This window comes from Crocodylus porosus, unplaced genomic scaffold, assembly GCF_001723895.1.
Source record: "Crocodylus porosus isolate Cpor-Errol unplaced genomic scaffold, CroPor_comp1, whole genome shotgun sequence".
In the NCBI taxonomy this organism is placed as follows: domain Eukaryota; kingdom Metazoa; phylum Chordata; order Crocodylia; family Crocodylidae; genus Crocodylus; species Crocodylus porosus.
In genome coordinates this window covers 6,867,585-6,889,549 of record NW_017728915.1, presented here as the reverse complement: position 1 = coordinate 6,889,549, position 21,965 = coordinate 6,867,585, and the positions used below count along the sequence as shown (strand labels likewise).

The 21,965-nt window shown below is 53.3% G+C and overlaps 1 protein-coding gene across 1 annotated transcript in view; it reads left to right on the top strand.

Annotated features, from left to right (window-relative positions):
- Window positions 1–21,965, top strand: part of BCAR1 (BCAR1, Cas family scaffolding protein) — a 42,139-nt gene extending 20,174 nt beyond the window's left edge. Inside the window, exons 3-7 of the mRNA XM_019535411.1 lie at window positions 12,507–12,668; window positions 13,789–13,905; window positions 15,545–16,738; window positions 19,471–19,560; window positions 20,798–21,965. Of these exons, the coding sequence (XP_019390956.1) occupies window positions 12,507–12,668; window positions 13,789–13,905; window positions 15,545–16,738; window positions 19,471–19,560; window positions 20,798–21,313 (2,079 nt within the window). The 3' untranslated portion in view covers window positions 21,314–21,965. The remainder of the gene's footprint in view (window positions 1–12,506; window positions 12,669–13,788; window positions 13,906–15,544; window positions 16,739–19,470; window positions 19,561–20,797) is intronic.

Below are 21,965 nucleotides of genomic sequence, written 5' to 3'. Positions count from 1 at the left end.
AGGATATGCCCCAGATGCACCTTGCAGCTCATAATCAGGGAATAGGCAGGTAACGTGCCATGAGGTTGGGTTAGGTCTCCGCATCCATCTCCTCTCTGGCATTGCTTCCCCCAACACCAACCCCCAGCCATGGGGTGCCCAGCAAAGAGGCAGTCTCTAGTCAAAGGTGAATGGGAGCCCTGGTTCACTGGCTGGGCTCCACTGAGCTGTCTTACAGGAGAGCATCAGAGCAAGCCGGCAGGCTGGTTGCCTGGGGTTGTGGCCATGCTGGAGTGAGGCTAAAAATAGCTCTGGAGGCAAATCATATCAAGAGGAGCGGAAAGGGAGATGCATCTGGAGAAGCAGCAGGATCCTTGGCTCAGGCTGCTCCTTTCCAAGAGCCTGTGAGGGATGTTTGCTGGTTCAGTAGACACAGCATCCAATCTCACTCAGGCTCACTGGGTGAGAAAGGAGACAGCCACAGGGTAGGGGGGGAGGGGACTTAGCACTCCTGGCTTGTTCTTTCACAGGGCTTTGCAGAGCCGCTTCTTGGCCTCGTGAAGGCTCAAATCTGGTGTGGTGCCTGTTCTTTACCTGGCAGGGGAAATACCATGTATCTGTTTCCATAAAGACAGTTTTTCTAAAGTGTGCCCAGAGAGAGCTGCTCTTCTGGTGTGGTTTAGTACCTGCCGAGGTAGCTTAAGCCCACTTTATGAAAATGGGAGTCTCCTCCCTAGCTTGCTCCGAGGGCCTTATGGCTAAGGGCAAGCAAAACTTGGGGGCATCCAAACCCCAAGCCTGCATGTAGGATTCCTCCTAGAGGATTTGGAAACATCTGAAGCTCCAGGTGTGGGTGAAGGATGTTTGCTGGTAGTAGGGCCACTTACAGTTTTGGACTTTTGGATTTGGAATTAGTTTTGGCTCATTTGACCTGGGATATATAAAAATAAAAAAAAGACAGAGGGCCTGGTGACTTGCCCTCCCTTCTGCCAAGCCTGTGCTGGGGGAGTCTGCCTTGCTCTGACGGATGGACTTTGCACACAAGAGCCCTGCTTCCATGTGCGCTGGGATCCTACTGCTGCGTTGGGATAGGGCAGTGCTGAGCGTTCGGGATGAACTTGATTGCTCCTGTACCTGGGCATGAGCCACCACCCAAAGGAAGCTGGGAAGTGTCTTATGAGGGACAGCCAGCTGCTGACCCAGCTCAACTCCTCTTGGCATCACACATGAAGAGAAGAGGGCTGGGAGGCTGGGATCCACTCCTCTAGCTCCAAGAGCCCTAGCACCTGCCTCTGGAGCTGGAGGACAGCTTCCTTAGCTGGCACTAGTAGTGTATGCTTCACACCCACCAGGGCCATGTGTGTTACCCATGTCACAACACCAGCCCCCTTTGACATGTGAGCAGGATCCAGGGTCACTAGCAGACCTGGGAGCAGGGAGCTTGGGGCAGGGTAGTAGACAGGTCTCAGCCAGGAGAGGTGGGGGCAGTGCCCCTGCCTGTCCTGCCCTGTCTGACTCTCTTGGTGTTGATGGTTCTCATTTCACATGCATCAAAATCACGAATCTTAATCATACATGAGTTAACCCCTTCTTGCCCCGACCACAAACAGCTGCTGCTGTCAGGGGCCAAGCTACCTCTCACACTCAGCCAGTCTTGCATTGTGCTGCTTGCTTTGTAGCCCTCTGACAGCCCCTGGCTTGGCTGCACAGAAGATGGTGTGCTGTATTCATGGGGTGTGGGAGTGATCCAGCTGGCTTTGGCCTGGGAGGGCAGAGAATTCAGGGAGGAGGGATGCCCTGATGTACTCGGGGTGTGGGGTACATGATGCTTTATCCATCCCTGGGGTCATGACATCCTTATCCTGGCAGCAGGTGGAGCTTCAGATAAGCCAGGAGTCCAGCTTCCCCTGTCCTGAAGAAGTCTCCAACACTCAGCAATGGAGAGGCCAGAGGAAGGAAGGGAGGGGCTGGGGAAGGAAGGGAAGCTGCAGTCTCACCCAGGCTGAGTAGATATTGCCTGCTCTGTTGCTGAAAGAGGCTTGTTTTGCCAGTGGGGTCATTGACAGAAACATGGTCCCGCTTCCCTTGCTCCCATCTCAGCAGTGCCAGGAGCTCCAACCTGGCTGAGACAATTTAGATCCTGTCCTGGGGGGCTGGGTCTGTAGTGCCTGGTATGGAGTGCTTGGGAACAAGCCTGGCTCCTACAAAAGATGAGGTGGGACCTGAGTGTGCTATGTGCATGTGTGTGCACATGTCCTGGGGGGTGGGTATGTGCAGCTCTGCCTTATTGCAGCTCTGTTTGTCAGTGTCTGCCTGTAGCCATGTGTGTGGGCAGCTGTGAGTGTATGACTTGGCTGAGTGGAAAGCAGGAAGCCCAGGGAGGCACATGTGTCACTAGGTGACAAGTTGCTAGGCCTGAACTGGGCTTGGTGAGACGTGACATTTGCTGGCCTGCTGGGACCTGCCTGGAGTTCAACAAGGGAGCTCTATACCTAAGCAGGGAAACACACAGCCACGAGGCACTTGGACTCTGTCCTGGGCTGGAACTCACCTGCTCTCTCATTTTATGCTGCTCTCTGCTGAGCATTGCACTGATTGATGCACACAGCCTCATTGGGTCCCTGCCCAAACCCTGGAAGCTGTGGGGAGGCACTGTCCCACAGGGGTCCATGCACTCCCCTCTCTGAATTTGGTGCTTTCCTGTTTCTCCTTAAGCAGCCCTGCTGTTAGTAGACAAACCCACTTTCTGGGATCAGTGAGCTCAGCCTCTGTCCAGGATCCCCCTCTCTGGCCTTTGGTTAGTGCTCAGAGGCCTGTTGGGAAGCTCCATCTCTCTGGCTGCTGGAGGTTGCTAACTCCCTGCTGTACATCCCAGCCCCCAGCTTGTAGCCCTAGGGGCTAACAGCAGTGTTTCCATAGCAGAGGGATTAGGACTATGGTTTTCCTTTTTAAGAGGACATCTTGTTTCCTTTGGCTTCCATGGCGGGTAGTCAGTCACACACTGGAGTGCTCCCCTGTGCTGAGCCAGGCAAGCAGAGTGCCCTGGAGCAGGGTCTCTTTGCCCCCCAGGAAAAGAAGTGAGGAAAGATAGAAGCCGCTGCCTTTATACCAAACCTCCAGCTCTCTGGGCTGGGTCCACACCTTATGGCTGAATGCTTCTGGACCACGTCTTGTGGATACCAACACTAGGCCACCTGCCAGCCAGGATGCACCAGATCAGAGAATCCCCTGGGCAAGAGCAGAGCCTCTAACTTATCAGGCACCATGGTGTATCCATCAGCACAAGCCGAATGGCCATCACAGCCTGCAATGGGGCCAGGGTACCTTCCTACCTGGGGACAGGCTGTGGCATGTTCTTTCTCTGTGCCCTTCCATGGCCCACCCCCAGCACTGGCTCTGTGTGAGACTGCGAGTCAGGGGCCTGCCCCTGCTCCACCTGGACAGTGTTTTAGCTCCACTGCACCTGGCTGCCGCTCCTTTTTTCCATGTCTAACCTTCAGGGACTTAAGTAGTTTAGCAGAAAGCAGTTGCAATTTGCCAGCCAATTAGTGTGTGTGGGGAGTTTCAGGGCTTCTGTGAAGCACCCTTCCACTCTGCGCTGGGACAGTCAAAATGATCCCTGCTCCTTAGCTCTTCATAGTTTGGAGCCCCAGGCAGGCACCAGCATCCCTTTGGACGAGGCACTGGAAAGACACAGTGGAGAGACCCTGTCCCAAGAGGCTAGCAGTCCCTTACTCAGCAGAGCTGCTCCCTGGGTTTGTCAGTCCAAGCTGCTGACTTGAAGGACTGAAATAAGTTTCAGGAGAGGGAGCTACAGTCCATGCTTTGTGCATCAGCCATGAACTTATCCCTAAATCCCTAAGTGCACTCTGGCAGTGGGAATGTGCAAATGTCACCAGGGGCCTGCGGATAAGGGCCAGAACCACAACTTGTCCCCAGCCACTTCTCCTCCTCTGGGTCACTGGAGCGTTGGGACAAACATCCCTGTAGCTTCATTCTGAGGCTGATAGGATATGTGGGATTTGTGCAAACGTGCTTGACAGCTTGAGATTAGTGCTGGCTCCCAGCCTCCTAGCTTTGTCTCTCCTTTTCAGACTGGTGCCTTTGTGTGAGCGGCTGCTCGCTGGCCTGGGGGAGGGGGCGGGGAGCCTTTTACAAGGCTGCATGGAATCAGAATGCCAAGAATGCAGAAGGCTTGGGGGTGCCCAGGCCTCCCTGGCTGAACCCGTGGAGCTCACCATTGGGCATGGTTCTGGGGACCAGCCAGCACCCTTGCCCTGCTAAGAGCAGCCACAAGGGCAGCGTGCCAACCTGTGAGTCAGCAATGCCCCATTCTCCAGGGGAGACTGAATAGGAGCCAGGCACTGGTTCTCCCTGCATGTGGGATGTAGCAGAGCAGCAGCTTGCACACTTGGAGAGAAAGACTTCCCTCCCCTCAGGTCCCTGGGTTTGCAAAGCTGAATGTTGGTTCATCTGGGGGCAGTGGTTTTTGGCAGCACATGAGTTTGTGGTACTAGGCCTGGGGCACTCAGTGGCTCCCATATGCTCATGGCTAAATACTGGCTCTTTCTCTAGTCCCTCAGCACTCTTTAGCCCCAGGAGCTCTGTGGTGAGGAGTCCTTAGATGGATGGTAGTTACATCTGCTTTCCACACCAGCCATGAGAGGTGCAGTGCCCTGAAGAGAAGTAAACCTGAGCGATGAGCTGGCATTAGAAGTTCTATGGAGCGCTGATGTGGAGGTGGCTTGGGTAGGAAGTGACCCCCTTCCCTTGCTTGCAGCTAGGCATATGTCTGGAGAATGAATGGACTACAGAGACAGAGCTGCCTTAACATGAGAGGCCCCCAGTGCAGGCCAGAACCTGGAGTAGCACAGTTGTGAGGCATAGTGTCATGTTCCTTAGCGTCTGCTGTAATCCCAGGCTGCAGCAGGCTGTATTTGTCCTATAGGCAGCTACAGCAGTATTTGCATACCTTCCTCTGCAGCATCTGCTGTGCATCACAGACCCATGTTTCTCCAGTAACACTGGATGCTCGTCACAGATCCCAGTGTGGGAGTGCTTGTGTTAGGGCAGGCAGTGGGCCTGATCATGGCGAGTAGGACAGAAACTTGCTTGTGGTCAGACAGTCCTCTTGAACTGACATTATTGGGACAGCCTCTGCAGAGGCCTCTTCAGGGCATTACTAACCTGCCATTTACCAGGCCTGGACTGGTTTGGTGCATTCCTTCTTGAACAGATGAGAAGTTTACATTCCCCACTTCCACCTGCTGCAGCCTTGCTGGGGAATTGCAAGCCATGTGGTTTAGTCTCAGCCTTGACCTGCATCCACAGTGGTGAGGGGGAGGTTGTCCCTCTGCAGTGTATGCAGCTGGGCCCGGCTATTCCCCTTACTTCAGGCACTCCCAGCCTCTCAACCATGCCACATACTCTCCTTGCTCCCATGAGGAGAGGACAGGAAGGGACTGGATGAAGAATTCACAGCTTTCTGGTTATCATAAGGCCTGCTGTGCCCCTGATATTTTGTCACAGGTGGGGAGAGGGTTGGGGCTGCCCAACCAGCTAGCCCCATAAAAGGTCAGATGCAGAGAGCTCTGTTCCTCATGACCCAGGATCCAGGTTCCAGTCTTGGCCTTGCAGACACCCCATGTTATGATCTTGGGCAGGTTGCATCCCTCCTCCATGCCTCACTTTCCCTCTGCTCACTGCAGGGGCCGTGCTCTGCTGCAGGCTAGATTTAGCTGTGTCTGCAGAGCACCTTGAGCAGGCTGCTAGCTGGGAGGTACTGGGATGAGCCTGGGTTTGTATTCACTGACATTATGGTTGTGGTCCCAGCCATCTGCTTCCCTGTTCCAGGTCCACCCGCTGCATGTGCAGGGCACAGCAGGACACGCGAGGCAATGCAATGATTTATGTGCCTTGTAAAATCAACAGGGAAAGTGTACTAGCCCAAGAACAAAACAAAGCTGCTGTGGGCTGGTCAGAGCTACGTGACTTGGTTGCCCTGACTGCAAGGTTATCTGTCCAAGGGTCCATCTGTGACCACAGCAGGAGTCCAGAACCCGGCACAGGCTCCTTTTCTTTGCAGGCCTGCGTCCACGCAGCTCACTGAGTGGGGGATGGAGAGGTGGATGGGGGTGGTTGTGCTTTGTCTCCTGCCAGCCCTGGGCTTACTCGGAGCTGCTGCAGGTTTATAAATAGACTATGATGTCACCTCCCAGTCCCCTGGAGACAGAGCACTGCCACAAGGTGCCTAGCGGGCTCCATTCAGCGGGAGCTGCTTTGAAAGGCACTCATACAATGCTCAGATGCTGCCCTCTGCGGGGCAGAAGGTGAATGACATCGAGCTGGGGTGAGGCCAGAGCTGTCTATACATCTGTTCATCCAGCCCTGGAGCTAGCTTCTTTGCCGTGGGAGTTTTGCCGTTGGACTCAGTGGTGCAGGATAGCACTTGTCACAGTAGCTGCTCTTTAAAATCACCAGCAGGATCTGCTCTTGGAAGCACGGGGTAGCCCAGCTGCCATGACCTTGTTGTCCCTGTGGCTGGGCCTGTGCCAGGTGTGCCCCAGGACCGCATCCTTCAGTCCTCTTGGCAACATCCCTGACAGTGACAGTTATTCCCTGCATGCTTCCCCTAGGGCTCTGCTCAAGCCTGCATTGCATCCCTGTGTGTGCCCTGCCAGGGAACTAGTGTGTGTGTGAAGGCAGCAACTTCTCCAGGGAGGAAAGAGGTGGGCAGGAGTCAGCCAGTGTGTGTGCAAGGCCTCTGCTAGAATATGCTCAGGGCTGGAGCTGGTCTCACTGATACTGCTTTGCTGCTGGGGTACTTGCTGCTGACCTCAGTGTAAGGGAGACAGAAATGTGACCTGTTGGTTTTTGAGAGGTGGGAGCAGGGGAGTTGTCCCATCAAGAGGACTACAGAGTGCTGCATGCAGAGGGTGCTGCACTCACCCCTTTATGTGCCAGGGTATAAAATATCCTGAGTTCTTACATACTGAACAGGCTGGGATGCAAGGAGGGAGTGGGGTAAAGGGGCAAAGACCCACAAGTTCCTGGGAGAGTGTGGGCCAGTCCTCTTCTCTCTTGGTTCTCTCCCTACATCAGGAAACAGTGATCCAGGGTGTGGGGTTTATGGGATTAATGCTTTTAAAGGTATCAAGTTGATGGAAGGTGCCATGAATGGATTGTTTGGCTGTTACCTCATTTTCCTCAGGTCCTGCTCTGTGCTGTTAACTTAATCCAGAAGCACACAACACTGATGATAGCCCTAGGATCAACTCCCATTAAGCCCCCTCATATTTTTATAACAGAAATGTAATTCCCTACTCTACCTAGAGGTCTGCTCATTGATTTCTTGGCCAGAGGGTACCCAGCATTGGCCTGGGTAGATGTGTCCACATTGCACCATAAGACAAGAGCCAGCAACCTTTCAGAAGGAAATCTCTTCTGGTGTTTTACTCCAGCTTGTCTACCCTGTGTACTGTCAGCACACAGCTATGTGTAAGGGGAGAGCTGGGAAATAAATGGGCTGCCCAGCCCAGGGAGAAACCTTCAAAGCTATTAAGGTACTTAATTCCCACTCCAGTTCATCGGAGTTAGGAGTTGAAATACCATTGAGAATCTGATGCAGTGTTTAAAAGCAACTGATTTCTGGATGGTCCCCTAAAGATCTCCAGATGTGCTACCTCTTCAGCCCCAGGCCACATCCAGAGAGGCTCTCTGTGCTGAGGTGTCTTGTAAGCTACCCCAGAGCATTGGTGGGTGGGGCGGCAGCAATGTTGTGCTGCTGATGTTGGCATTATATCCACTATCCCAGTACATGGCACTACGCAAGCAGGCAGCAGGATGAATGGCCAGCAGGGCACAGAAGCACACCAGCTCCTCCAGCCCAGCTGCTGCTTTTTCCTTATATGTGCACATGGCTAGTAGCATAACTGAGGGGACTACCCAGCTGGACTGTACCTCCCATAATGCGCCATAACCAGGAGGCCTCAGGAGGCAGCCACCTTCCCTCTCCTGTCGTGGGACCACGGGAAAGGGACCATGGCGGAGTTGAATTCCAGCTCAGTAGAGGAGTTTCCAAACTGCAATATTTGGGTTTGGGCAGAATAGTGTGATTTAATACTTTGCTGAAAAGCAGTTTGCCACCTTATGTTACACGCGCGCGTGCGCGCACACACGTACACACTCCTGAGCAGCTCTTCTCAGCACATACTGTGCTCTTGCGCTTCTTCCACCCCCAATGCACTGGGTGGCTACGATGCACAAGTCATTCTCTTGTGTCTTGTCTCAAGTGGGGCTGTGCCATTCCTAAGTCTGGGCTTTGTGATGTCTGCATAGTGCTCTGAGTAGGCAAAGTGCTGTCTTTGGGCTAAGTCCAGCTCCCTGTAGGTGGGGCAGCCCCTGCCAGGGTCTGTGCTGGGCTGGCCCCCTGTCACCCAGCCAGGCTCTGAGGAAACCAGAGGCAGGAGCTAGAACACGTCGGACACCTGTGATAGACCGGGCCTGAATGCAAATGCTCTTTACCCAGCTCATTCACTGTACGTGAGGGGGTGTTTGGAAGAAGAGGGCCCTGCTGTCTGAGCTGTGACTCAAGGCTGGAGGGAAGGAGGCCTGCTCCTGCTTGCCCAGTGAATCTCTTATAACACATACAAGTTCATGGGAAACCCCAGGGGTTGAGCCAAAGAGACCTTCCTTCTCTTAACTAAGGGCTGCCTGCCTATGGTGGTCATCATAGAGGACAGTCTGGTTGTCCTCTGTCCTCTATTGATACAAAACTGGATGCCTTTACATCCTCTATGTTTCTCCCGAAGAGAAACATAGAGGACAGAGTAGCAGAAAACTGGAATGTCCTCTATGATGGCTACCCTTTGCCCACCCCAGCTGGGGACATCTCACAGAGCAAGCTGCAGGGAGGGTTTCCTGGCAGGAAGTCCCTGGACCTTGTGCAGAGAGGTGGAGGAGGAGACCAGCACGCTGCATCCGCCTGGCTTGGGGAGTGCTCACTGCAGCACAGGGCAAGCAACGGCCAGTGGATGCACCATATGCCAGGCTGCTGGGAGCTCGGCTGAGGGGAACCACTAGCACTGAGATAGCTTGGTGTCAAGGTCAAAACCATGCCATTTAGCCACTAGAACTACACTGGGAGGTGGCAGGTGAGTTACAGGAACTGGGGAGTGAGAACATGAGTGGAGAGAAGCTTCTGGGTCTGATCCCATCTGGGCTGTTCCTAACCAAGCCCCTTCCCTATCCTGTGCTCCTCCGAAACAGGACGTTGGAAGTGTACCAAGGAAAAACGTGCCCTTGGCAGCTGTCTTTCACCTTGCCCCCCTCTCTCCACCACCCTCCTACTTTCTCAATGGCAGGCAGGACCGGAGAGACCTAAGAGCCCCAGTGTCCTGGGATGCAAGGCATTTTGGGAATTGTAGTTCTCTCAGTGGGCAAGGTAGTTTGCAGCTGCCAGAGGAAAACATTCACCTCATTTTTTCCCACTGACACCCATGTCCAAAGGGCAAAAAATATATTGAATTCAGTGGCAAAAAATGGGAGCCAGTTCTCCCCTCAGTAAAGCAAACTCCACCACTGCTCTACAAAATGATGGTTGTGCCCTAGGACACGCGAGGCCTGCACCAACAATCTGTGTCACAGAGGCAGCCAGCAGGCACCGAGGCAAGAAATAGCCCTTGCTCCCCCTTGCATTCTCCTGGTGCCCCTTCCCTTAGGTAGCGCCGGGGGCATGTGGTGAAGCATGTGGAAATCTGTAGATGAAATACATGGGGGGGAAGCATCCTGGTGGGGAAGGGGTAAGGCTGTCAGCTGGGCCCTGGTGCTCTGCAGGTTGTTTCCCCTCATATGAAGAGCAGAGGGGCTGTGTGCTGCAGGGTGAGGATTGGCAGCCCCTGACCATTAGAGGTGAGACAATCCCACCTTCGATGAGGGTTACAGGACTCTGGCTGCATGGGGCACATTACAGCCCTCTGTACAGCCCTTTTGCAGCTAAAGCTAATCCCTCTCCCCTGGCACAGAACAGGCTTCGGCACCCCTCACATGGTGCTTTGTGCACAAACACAGGGAGAGGGCAGGGAAAGGCACCCACTGTGCTGCAGAACAACACAGCCCTTGGTGGAAGGAAAGGGGCAGGGTCTGTCTCTTGCAGCTGAGACAAGTTCTATCATTTTCAATACACCGAGTGGCAAAGAGAAGAGTCTAGTTTACCAGATGGGTCCCCTCCTCCCCTTCCATGGCACGGCCTTCCCAGGCTTTCAGCCCCTCTTCCCCTCAGGTGTCCCAGCAGAGCAGCCGTGTGCCATGCTAAGTACCCCTTTATTACAGAACTGTAACAACTGCCTCCCATCAGCCTCTACACACATAAGCTGCACATGTGCATGGGGGGGGGGCTCCACCTAATTACACAGGCCTGCCATGTGTACCTTTGCAGGCAGGGCATGGGCTTGCTTGCCCCTTTGCACTCATGGGGCAAAGCTGCATACATGATACCCTGGTATCCCCACATCTGCTCTTCCACTGTGCAGCTTGTGGACACTTCCTGAAATGTCAGCATTTAAAGGAATCTGCAGCAAATTTTTGGTTACTGCTGTTTCTATTTTGGGAGCGTCTTCCTGCTGGTTCTCAGATGTTCCTCTAGGATCCAAGCCCCTCCCTGTCCTAAATGTGTTTCTCCTCACAATACCCTGCAAGGCAGCATGGGGCAATTATCCTTGCTGTACAGACACAGAAACAGAGGCATGGAGGGACTTACACACTGTCACACAGCACAGGAGCAAGGACTTGAACACAAATGTCCTTTGTCCTGGGATTGCACCCCCATTCCAGGAAGCCTCAGAAACTGATATTCCCTCTCTTGATTGCCTTAGAAACTGTGCTCTCCCATTCATGCCCTGACTCCACTTCCCCACATGCATCAGCACCCCTTTTATACCCACCTGAATAGGTGCTTCACAGAGCTACTTTCCTTTTGCTCCTCTTTGCTTGACATATGCTGTCCAGCAGCATTTGACATACACGGCCCTGCAGCATTTCTCTTTGGAGCCTTGTTCCTGGAAAAATGTCCAAGACACTGACCCAGTCCCGGGCCCTGGCAGCTTTGCTCTGGACCCCAGTGGAAAGGGCCTGCTTCATACTAAAACTTCTGACTTCTGCCAGCCCTTCCCTTAGGCCAGGGCCATGCACACAAATGCAGATTCCTCGGTGGTTTTCCATCTTTGTTTCTCTGACCTTCCCTCTGGCTTTTTTCTAGCCCCTGGGAGATTATGTTTGTGTGGGAATCCCAGTCAAGGCCCTCTAGCAACTTGCCTCCTAACCATTCAGTTTCCAGCCTAACAGGTAACGAGGACGAATCAGACCAGCTGTGGCATTTTGAGTCAGCTGGCATTAATGCCGGCTGGCCCTGGAGGGCAGCTGTGGCTGGCAGTGTGGCAACAACAGGGCCAGTGTGTCATCCTACATTTACCAAAGCAGGCTGGTGACCTGGTGCATTCCTCAAGGCACAAGCTATGGGGAGCTCAGCTTTTTGCACACTTGTCTCAGCGAGGGGATTTCATGGCCCCACCTGCAGGGGAAGCTAGATGGGAAAGCACTTTGCTTTCAGCATTTGTCAAGCATGGGTTCAGTTTCTGGCTTGTTTATTGACTCCATGACTCTCAGAGTTTCCATGCCCCAGTTCCCAGGGTCAAAGGGACTCAGCTATGTTATGCTGTGAGTTGTATTTGTCCCTGGTGATTACCTGGCAGTGACCTTCATGGGTGCATGGGGCTCCTCTAGCTGAGGCACTGAACCAGTTAACAGCAGCTATGAGCTGCTGGTGTTGTCCTTCCCAAGTGACCTGGCATAAAAGAGGGAGGGAGGTGTAAAGAGTTTAAGGAGCCCAATTTATGTGTCACATGATATCTCTGAGGCTGCCACTTGGCCCCTAATGGTGCCCTCCTGCAGGTGTAACAGTGTGAGTCCCCGTTCCATGGTCAGGGAACAGGGTCTGGTGGCTGTAGATGCCTCCTTTGCCCCTTCACCCTCAGCAAAACTGGGGTACAAGAGGGAAGGGAGAAATTGCAAGAGCCATAGTTAGAGGCTTGCTGTGGGAGGAGCTGGCTGGATGATAAGGACCTCGCATCCTGCAGATGCAGAGTGCTACACAGACACACCCAGTTTCATCCTCAGCACCTGCATTTGAAAAGCTGAGAGCAAAGCAGAAAGGTGACATTGTCACTAAGGACCACACGGCCCACCCCAAGCAGCTCTCATCCTGTTGGCACCCACCGGGCTGGGCCTCTCACTGCGCTTGGCAGGGCTAAGCACAGTACCTCGCTGCCTGTGAGAAGTGCCAAGACTTATGCTAGCCAAGACCTTGGATGTCATCCTTGCATACCCCTGCTGGGTGTGGCAAGGCCAAAAGGATCCAAGCCAAGTGGTCTCAAATTCTCAGTATTTCTGGGTATCTGTGTTGCCTGGTAGTGCCTTACATGTCCAGTCCAGTGCCATATGCCAGTGCTCACCCAGCTCCTGCTGTCTTCCAGGTGGTGGTGCCCACCCGTGTGGGACAGGTGTACATCTACGACTCCCCCAAGGGTGAGCAGGATGAGTACGACATTCCCCGGCATCTGCTCTCATCTGGTTCCCAGGAGATCTATGATGTGCCCCCCATCCGTGGAGGCCTCGTCAGCCAGTACAGCCAAGAGGTGAGCTCTGCATAGGAGAAAGTGGTCATCTTTGAGTACAGATCCAACGTGCCTCAGTTTGCCCCTTGAGGGGGCTGGTTTCTTCTTTCCCTCCTGCAGGGTTTTCCTCCCCAGGCCCTGAATCTGCCCATTAGACCTGGGGATAGGTAACTTGCTCAGGGACAGCTCATTACTGTGGAAGGAGGGGGACATGTCACCCCAGGACTTTCTCCTTTGCCCCCCAGAGCTCTGCCAGTGTCCAGTGTCTCCAGTGTCTGCCCTGTCTCAAACCAGAAAACGGGACACTGAGGTGGGGTAGATGGAAGGCACTATGAGCATCTGGGTGCAAAGGGAGTATCCAAAATGATCACAATAATGCAGGGGCAAGTAAAGTATGGCCCGCAGGCGAAATTCAGCCTTCAGTGGACTCCATTTCCCAGCAGCCCCTGCCCGCATTGCTGTGACCAGTTTACGCGGAGACCCCAGAAGCAGCCTATGACAGCACAAGGCCAGGATTTCCCATAGAGACCAGCTCCAGCAGTGCTGGCAGAGCATGCGGCTGGGTGGGGAGCTGCTCCAGGGTCAGGGATGTGGCATGCAGTGTGGGGTGTGCAGGCAGTGGATTGCAGCTCTGCCCCAGCTTTGGACCACGCTGTCACCGCTGCAAGTTCCCAGTCTGGGAACAGCTCCCCTCCCAGCCTCATGCCCTGCCAGCGCTGCTGGGGCCAGTTTCCGTGGAAACCCTAGCCCCCTGTTGTCACAACCTCACCACTGCTGAGGTCTCCATAGAAACTGCCTGGAGTGACACAGGCAGGGGCTGCTAGGAGATGGAGTCTGACCACCAGCCAGACTCTCCATTTTGCCTACCCCTGCACTAATGGGTCTGAAAGGAATATTGGACCTTTTCCTGTTAGAGCGCAGGAGAACAGATGCTCAGGGCAGCTTGCCCATGTCAGCTACCATGCAGTTTATCTGCTTTCTCTGATGCCACAGGCACTGGGTTCTGTTACAGACCAGCCTGGGGCTGAGTGTGGCTCAGGTCTGCCCCAGCTGGGAGTTTCCAGGTTGCAGTGAAATATGTGGGTAGAATGGAGGATCAGAAGAGATGCCTGATCCAGCACCTTTCCTTGTCCTGCCCTAGGTGTATGACACACCTCCCATGGCGGTGAAGGGTCCCAACAGCAGAGAGCCAAGCCTGGAGATCTACGACATCCCACCCAGCGTGGAAAAGAGCCTGCCGTTCCAAACGCACCAAACTGTAAGTGATGCTAAGAAGCACACCCAAGCCAGGCATCACAGCAGAGAGCAGTGGTGTGGGGGGATTGCTTTGCTGCGCCGGGGCTGGGCAGGCAAGTGGGACTATGTTCATGTTCCTTTTACAGCCCAGTGACTCAGCTGCCCTGCAGCCCAGAGGGCAGCATGGGATACTAGCCAGCCTTTTCCCATGCCAGTGCTCTCAGCCTCCCCAGCATGGCAGTGCCTTTATAGCACTTCCAGAGGTACCTTGCATGGTGGCAGGGGCAGGGCAGAATTTTTATGCCAACTGTGCAGTTGATTCAATATCAGATACCACACACACAAATCCCTGCTCCTGGAATCAGGTCACAGAGCTTCTGAGTGGGGCGGTGCCACATTTGGGAGCTGGATAAGCACTACAAGGAAACAGTGGCTGGAGACTTTGTGTCATTCCCTAATATGCCCTTGACAGATGGAAATATCAGCTTTGGGAGAGGGGACAGGGAGATGCACTCAGCCCGCAGGGTCACAAGGAGATGGAGCTGTATATAGAGTGAGGGACTAGTCCACAGGGCAGGCAGCAGTAGAGCCAGCCTCAAGCCCTTTAAAAGCATGAGTCAGGCCCCCAGAATTGTGAGCTTGTGTTAGTAACCATGAGAGGTTTTTCTTCTGTTAATGAAAATCCAAGTGTGTTCTTTACTTTCTGGTGTGTGAGCCTTTGGCCTGCCCCTGACATGTCTCTCTGAGCTGGTTTCCCTAATCACTGTGGTAGAAAGTTCCTCTTTCTTCTTTTTAATTGAAGCTGAGATTTTTACCGATTCACCTGTCTCCAGGAGCTGGCGCTTTCAAAGTAGCATGTTTCAGGAGCCTGGTGAAAGCTCCAGAGAGCTGGCCACCACTGAGCGTCAGGTTAACAGCTGTGTCTCAGGTCAATCCTGGAGCATTGTGTCTTGGGCTTGCTGTTGGCTGTGGCAATGTGCCATGTGCACCTGCTACTCTGGGTGGCAATGTTGGTGCTAGCCTGTTTGTACCCAGAGCAAGAGGGATGCTTATTTCATGCCTGTTTTGTGTCCTGCCAGTCTGAACTGGCAGGGCAGCACTTAAATGCATTGCTGTGTTAGATGGGATAGTCCTGCCCCTCTTTTCTCCACCACAGCCTAGAGCAGCAGGGTTTATTTCTAGGGTGGAGGAGATCTCAGGAATCATGACCTATCATAAAGTTTCCCTGACTTGACCCTGCAGTGCTGGCTAGTGGGCACCCATATGCCAGTGGAGCGGTGTACAGCACAGTGGGAGCCCCTCCTGAGTACTTACCAGTACAGGGGACGCCTTTCACTGGCAATTTCTATAACCAGGACAGCAACAAAAGGCAGAGTGTTTGTTCTGTGACAAGCTGGCAGGGACACTCAGCTGGCTCATTAAAGGGCCATTATATGCCTTGAGGTGCTATATTCAGCACCTCCCACTATACTTGAAAGGTTGGAGAGGTGAGGCATGCACATGTGTGTACAGACACACACATCACTATGAGATCACCAATAAATTCATGATGTAGTCCCACAGTCCTGTGATTTGCTGTGGGACTGGGGGTATTATTCTGTGGTAGGAGAAGCATCAGGACGGGGAGCAGGCCTAAAAGATGCCATCTGTTCCCTCTGCAGGTGTATGACATTCCTCCATCTGTAAGCAAAGATGTCCCAGATGGCCCCATCAGAGAGGAGACCTACGATGTTCCCCCTGCTTTTGCCAAGCAGAAGGCCTTTGACCCAACCCGGCACCCCCTGATCCTGGCTCATGCATCATCGGCCTCACAGGAGCACTATCTGCCCGAGGACATCTATGATGTGCCCCCTCCAGCTGGGAAAGGGGCCCCTGAGGTGTCCCTCTCACAGGAAATCTATGATGTTCCACCTAGCCTGAAGAAGCTGGGGGGACCTGTGTTCCCAGTGCAGGACGTGTATGACGTACCCCGGGAGCTGCACACTGGGAATAAGGCCTCCATGGATGCTGAGGGCGAGTATATCTATGATGTCCCTCCCCAGGTGGACCGAGAAACCAAGGCAGGTGATGCCAAGAGGCTCTCAGCTTCCAGCACAGGCAGCACTAGGAGCAACATCTCCACATCCTCTCTTGACGTGATTCCAGTGAAGGAGTCAGCTGCCGTGCCCAAAGGCCCCAGCAAGGAGCTCAGCTTGGACTTGGATGTTGCCATGGAGATGCTGGCCAAGTTGCAGCATGGCATCAGTACCGCTGTCTCCCACCTCATGTCTTTTATCAGTGGCAGCTGGAGAAGTCCTGAGCAGATGGAGGCCAATGCACAGAGCATACAGGTGGCAGTGGAGAGCGTCAAAGTGGCACTCAGGGACTTGCTGGAGTTCGCACGTGGGGCTGTGGGCAATGCAGCCCAGGCCTCTGACCGCTCCCTCTACACCAAGCTTAGCAAACAGTTGCAGAAGATGGAGGATGTCAACCAGGCACTAGTGCGGCACAGCCAGGCACTGGACAGTTGTGGCTGGGCCCTCAGCACCCTAGTGGCCAGCAAACCAGGTTGCACTGATGACCTGGACCGCTTTATTATGTACTCACGTGGCATCCCTGATGACACCAAGCAGCTGGCCTCCTTCCTGCATGGCAATGCCTCCCTGCTCTTCAAACGGACAAAACAGCCAGCCACACTTGTGGATGGCAACAGCCACCTGCCCACTTACCAGACAGGGCCCTCTGACAAGGCTAGCAGCATCCAGTCACGGCCCCTGCCCTCCCCACCCAAATTCCTAGCACAGGAGTCGCCAGACGGACCATATGAGAACAGCGAGAGTGGCTGGATGGAGGATTATGACTATGTCCATCTACAGGTGGGTGTGGGCAGCAGTGAGGGACTTCCTTACTCCAGGGAGTGGGGCCACATCACAGCAAGATGGGGACCTGGCTCTGGGAGCTTCCAGCAGAGGTTTCCAGGGGAGCAGGGATTCCAGACAGACCAGGTCCCACCTCTGAGCCCCCAACAAAATGCAGGGCCCCAGCAGCCCCAAAAGTGGAACTGGAGAGGTATGTCCCTCCCCCTTCAGCTCCTGCTGAGTGCTCCACAAAGTGGGGACACAGCTTGTGGGAACTTCATAGTGTCCTGTGTAGAATCCCTGCTGGAGCCAGGCTGGGGGCTTAGGTCAGCTCCAGGGCATGTGAGTAGGACCACACATGAGAAGCACCTGCTTAGTATTTGTCCTAAAGGGAAATCCCACCTCTGTGACTTCCCATGTCCCAAGTACTGGGTGCCTGGATGAATTCCCAGCACCTTCTACATCTCTCACCTGATCTTCTGTTCTGCTGACCTCTGAAGCTGCTTCTACCATGCCAATCTCCACAATACAGAGCCTGCACACTTGGCTTCGCATCATGCTTCCTAGTTACTGGGGTGGGATCCTTCTCCTCACTCCCAGCCACATGCCCCATGCTGCTCACACCCTTTTCTTCCCCAGGCATTACAGGGCGCTGCTGGGTGCACAGAAGCAGCAGGCCTGGTATGTGCTGACTGAGGGTGTTACTGATCCCCTTAGACCGCCTTGCTTCAGGCACAGACTGGCAAGGGGCCTCCTGGCTGGGCCTGCCCACCCAATTCCATCTTCTCATGGCATCCATGGAAATCACATGGAGCCCTGTGCTCTGGACCAGGCCAGGCCCCGATACATGCTCCCCATATCCTCAGCCAGACCCTGCTACTGCTGCCCATGCTTCACTGAGCATCCCCACTCCCACTCCTCTGTGTGTTCTCCCCTCTCTAGCACCAACTATGGTTCTTCCCCAAGCAGCTCACTCCACAAGTGGTGGACCAGCTCTCTGTGACAAACCAGGAGCTTCTGCCCAAAAGCCTGGAGCCAGGGAGGTTCCAACAGGCCAGGGGCATTCTGCTCTGTGACCTCAGTTTCTGATGAAGAGGCCCCCATTTCACTGCACTGCAGCCCCAGCTTCAGTGCCTGCCAGGTCTAACTGGAACAGCAGCAGGAGGGGGCCCTCTGGGCTCTGAGCATTTCCCCAGTCTCACAGGACAACTGATGACCAGGCCAGCAGGGGCAGAAGTCATCTGCCACCCGCTAGCAGCACTGGTTTCTTTACCTTGAACACTGCCAGGGTCACTGCCAGAGCATATGTTAGCAGGTGCAGTTCCTAATTCTGCCATAAAAATGGTTGTACAAAATAATAATTTAGGTTTTTACTCTAAATTGTACAACTTATGGAGTATTTGTGAAATTATTTTAAATCTTTTCCTAGTAATTTATAACATTGCTCAGTTCTGGCCACTGCCAGGGCATGGCTGGGAGACGGTCTCCCAGCCATGCAACCAGCTTTCCAGGAGGGGACCCACTGGTGGAGCTGCTTAGTGGAGGTGGGACCAAGCTGAGGAGAGCCTGGGGCAAAAGAAAGGAATGCTGTAGATACTAATTCATGAGAAACCAACCTTTCAATTGCTTCATATCCCCCTTCTCCAGCACCCTTCCCTTGCTTAAGGGGGCTGCAGTGGTCAGAGGTGCAGCAGGTCTCTGAGGAGCTTCTCTCCATGTGCCCTTAATGACACCCTCCTTCAGGTGCCCAGGCACCAACTCTACTCTGTCTGTGGCAGCTCTTACCATCCATGAGGTGAGCCAGCCCACACTAATGTGGCTGCATTCCCCACCTGCAGCCAGAAAAACTGGTCGCATGGATGCACGGAATAGCTTCAGGGCAGCTTGAGGGAGGCACCCAACTCAGGTCATTAGGGGAATCTCTCCTTGACTGCCCCAGGGTGAGGAGGGGCTGAGCACTCATCACAGTGTCCCAGTATGGGGGGGCTCTCTATTTAATGCCAGCCACTGGCAGGGCTAGGTGCTCTGTTCCCCTCTGCACATGCCTGCTCATAGGTCACTATGGGGCACTGCTGATCACAGAGAGCTGATGGGACTGGCCAGCCCAGGTAGGACTCTAGCTAGCTTGTCTCCCCCAGCAGCATGCCTGCAGTGCCACCTCATTGTCAGCTGGCTCACTGTGCTGCAGACTTAGCACAAAAACCTGCCCTGGGCAACTAGCATGCTTTGGAGACCTGGTCTCCAGCTTGTGGTATCCCACACTACTTCTGGACAGAATAGACACTGCTGGATGGGCCCTGCCAGTGCTATATGGCTACCTCTCTGGTTTAGAGGTGGAGGGTGGTCACTTAGCTCTGTTGGTTTGAGCTGACTACAGCCCTTGGGGCTCACAGGAGCAGCCCTATCATAGGACAATATCATGGACATTATAATTCAGATTCAGAGCCAGAGAGCCTCAGGGGACTCTTTCAGAGACCCATCCTTGCTCTGTAGCCAGGACTCATGCTGGGGGCTTCTGATAGAGGAGACCCTCAGTGTGATGGGTCTGGATACAGCTGGGAGCTGTGTACCAGGCACTTTCTTAAAGGGCAAGGCCTTTCCTCTGCTATGCAGGGAAAGACAATGGTGCTGACCCTCCAGAGCTATATTCGCCCTGTGCCCACACACAGTCTTCCCCTGCTGCAGGCCTGTTTTGTGACAGGGTCCCCAGGGTTGTCCTCACTAACCACCTTTGTGTGCCTTCCTTCCAGGGCAAGGAGGAGTTTGAGAAAACCCAGAAGGAACTGCTAGAAAAGGGCAACATCATGTGGCAGGGCAAGGGGCAGCTGGAGCAGCAGCAGGTAAGGGTGGGATCCTGTGGACAAGGGCAGGGGGTTCTACCTGGCAGCAGGATCCTACAGGGAATTCCCTTGCTTTCCTTGGTGCAGTGGTCTGCAGTGACCTGCTCTGCAGCATACCAAGATGAATTCCAGAAGCAAGGGAAAGGCTTTAAGCCCATGGCATAAACAGACTCATGGTGTTGGGTGAGAAGCTCCAGTGGTACAATTCACTGCTGCACATAAGAATTGGCCTGTGTGTGTTTCTGCTCTGCCAAGTAATTGTAAAGGTGCTCCCTGTTGACTGCCAGAGATGAGCAGAAGGCCTGTTTCACCAGGAAATTGCCTTTCCTAGTTGCTAGCCTAGTCTACTCAGTGAAGGAGTAGACATTCACGCTGGCCTTTTTCTGTCTTGGTCACAATCACCAGGAACACAGGTTAGCCTGACTGGGTTCTAACTTCAGGAACACTCTCAGGGCCTTGGTGCACGTGCTGAGGGCAGCACTGGTACACAAGATAGTCCAGTTTAGCAGATAGAACAGCAATCCTGTTGCTGGAGCATGAGCAACTGTGGCTGACTTGGCAGGGCTCATGTTAATGTCTGGCAGCAAACACTTGCTGCTTTTAGGCTGCAGCAGTACCTCCAGTCTGCACAGGGATGGCTCTGAGCAAGGAGAAGCCATCTCTGTCAGTAGCTTTGCAAAGCGGAACATCACTTTTATCCATATTTTGCCATTCCCCTGTCCTTGTGCTTGGGTCTAGGCCCCTGCTCTTTACATGCTTCATTACTGTAAGATGGCTGCTGCTGACGGTTGGTCCACAGGGAATGGTAATTTTGACATGGCTCTATTCAATGCCCAGTCACACCACAGTCCAGCTAGGAGTTGGCATTGCCTTGCTTCACGGGTGTTATTAGATGCTTCACTACTGCCTCACTGTGGAGTCCCCTGCTATTAGGAAATTAATGCAAGCTGACCAGTTCCTTGAGATGTGCAGGTAAGCTGTACAGCAATGAGCCAATGGCTTTGGCAGCATGGCTGAATCTTTCATAGACTAAGGGTGTTAGGCACCCAATTTCCCTAGATTCCTTTGAAAATCCCAGCCCAAAGGCCAGGAGTGATTTGTGCCTCTGGCTCAGACAGAGACAGGCTGTTGTAGTTTCTGGAGACAGCCTTGAGGGGAGACATTGTCTCACACATTAAGTCAGTGCATTGTTCCCCATATTTACCTAACTTCACTGTTTTCTCCTGCCTCCCTGTAGCTGAAGCAGTTTGAGCGACTGGAGCAGGAAGTCACGCGCCCAATTGACAATGACCTCTCCAACTGGACCCCACCACAGCATTATGCCCAGGTGCGGGGTGGCAGTGCCCTCTGCCCCTCTGACCGGCAGCTGCTTCTCTTCTACTTGGAGCAATGTGAGGTCAGCATTACCACTTTGACCAATGCTGTTGACGCTTTCTTCACCGCTGTCAGCACCAATCAACCACCTAAGATCTTTGTGGCCCACAGCAAATTTGTCATTCTCAGTGCCCACAAGCTAGTGTTCATTGGAGACACCTTATCACGTCAGGCCAAAGCCCAGGACATCCGCCAAAAGATCACTCATTATAGCAACCTGCTATGTGACATGCTCAAGGAGATTGTGGTGACTACCAAGACTGCAGCACTCCAGTACCCATCTCCATCTGCAGCCAAGGACATGGTGGACCGGGTCAAAGACCTAGCCAATAGCACGCAGCAATTCAGGATGGTGTTGGGGCAGCTTGCAGCTATGTGACATCCTTAAAGTTACACATGCTTATTAAGAACTAGGGTGAGTGTCTGCTAAAGACTCCCTCCATGGAGGCAGCAGTGGTCGGCCACAGATGCATGTAAATGGACTTGTAAATATTTAAAAAGGCTCCAAGAAGAGGAGCACCGGGAAGGGCAGAAACACCATACAGGAGTGCTAGGCTGGATTTTGTTTTCCTTCTTCCCAATTTCTTGACAAAAAATAGATCATTTCTAGACTGTGCCAGCAATTAAATAAGGATGTTTTACTGTCAAACACTACAGCCAGGATGAAACCAGGGCCTCAGGAAGGGGAGGGGCCATCCTGCAATGAAGAGAAAGAAGCAAATCATTATTTTTCGTAATTGATTCTGACATCATTCAGCTAATGGGCTATATTAAAAAAAATAAATAGAAATTGAATCAGAGCAAAGCAATTAAGGTGAACTACAGAGTGATTGAAAGGAAGTCTGTTAGTGTCGCCTCACAATTAGAGGCGATTCTGTGATTTCCCTTGACTTTGGAGCCTGATCTAATTAATGAGTTCTTGCTCTCTCTGCTAATTGAACACATTTTAATTGTGCAGGATGAATCAATTCAACAGTATCTCGGTGGAGATGAAAAGGAAACTGAAAACTCCAATGGGGGAAAGGTATACA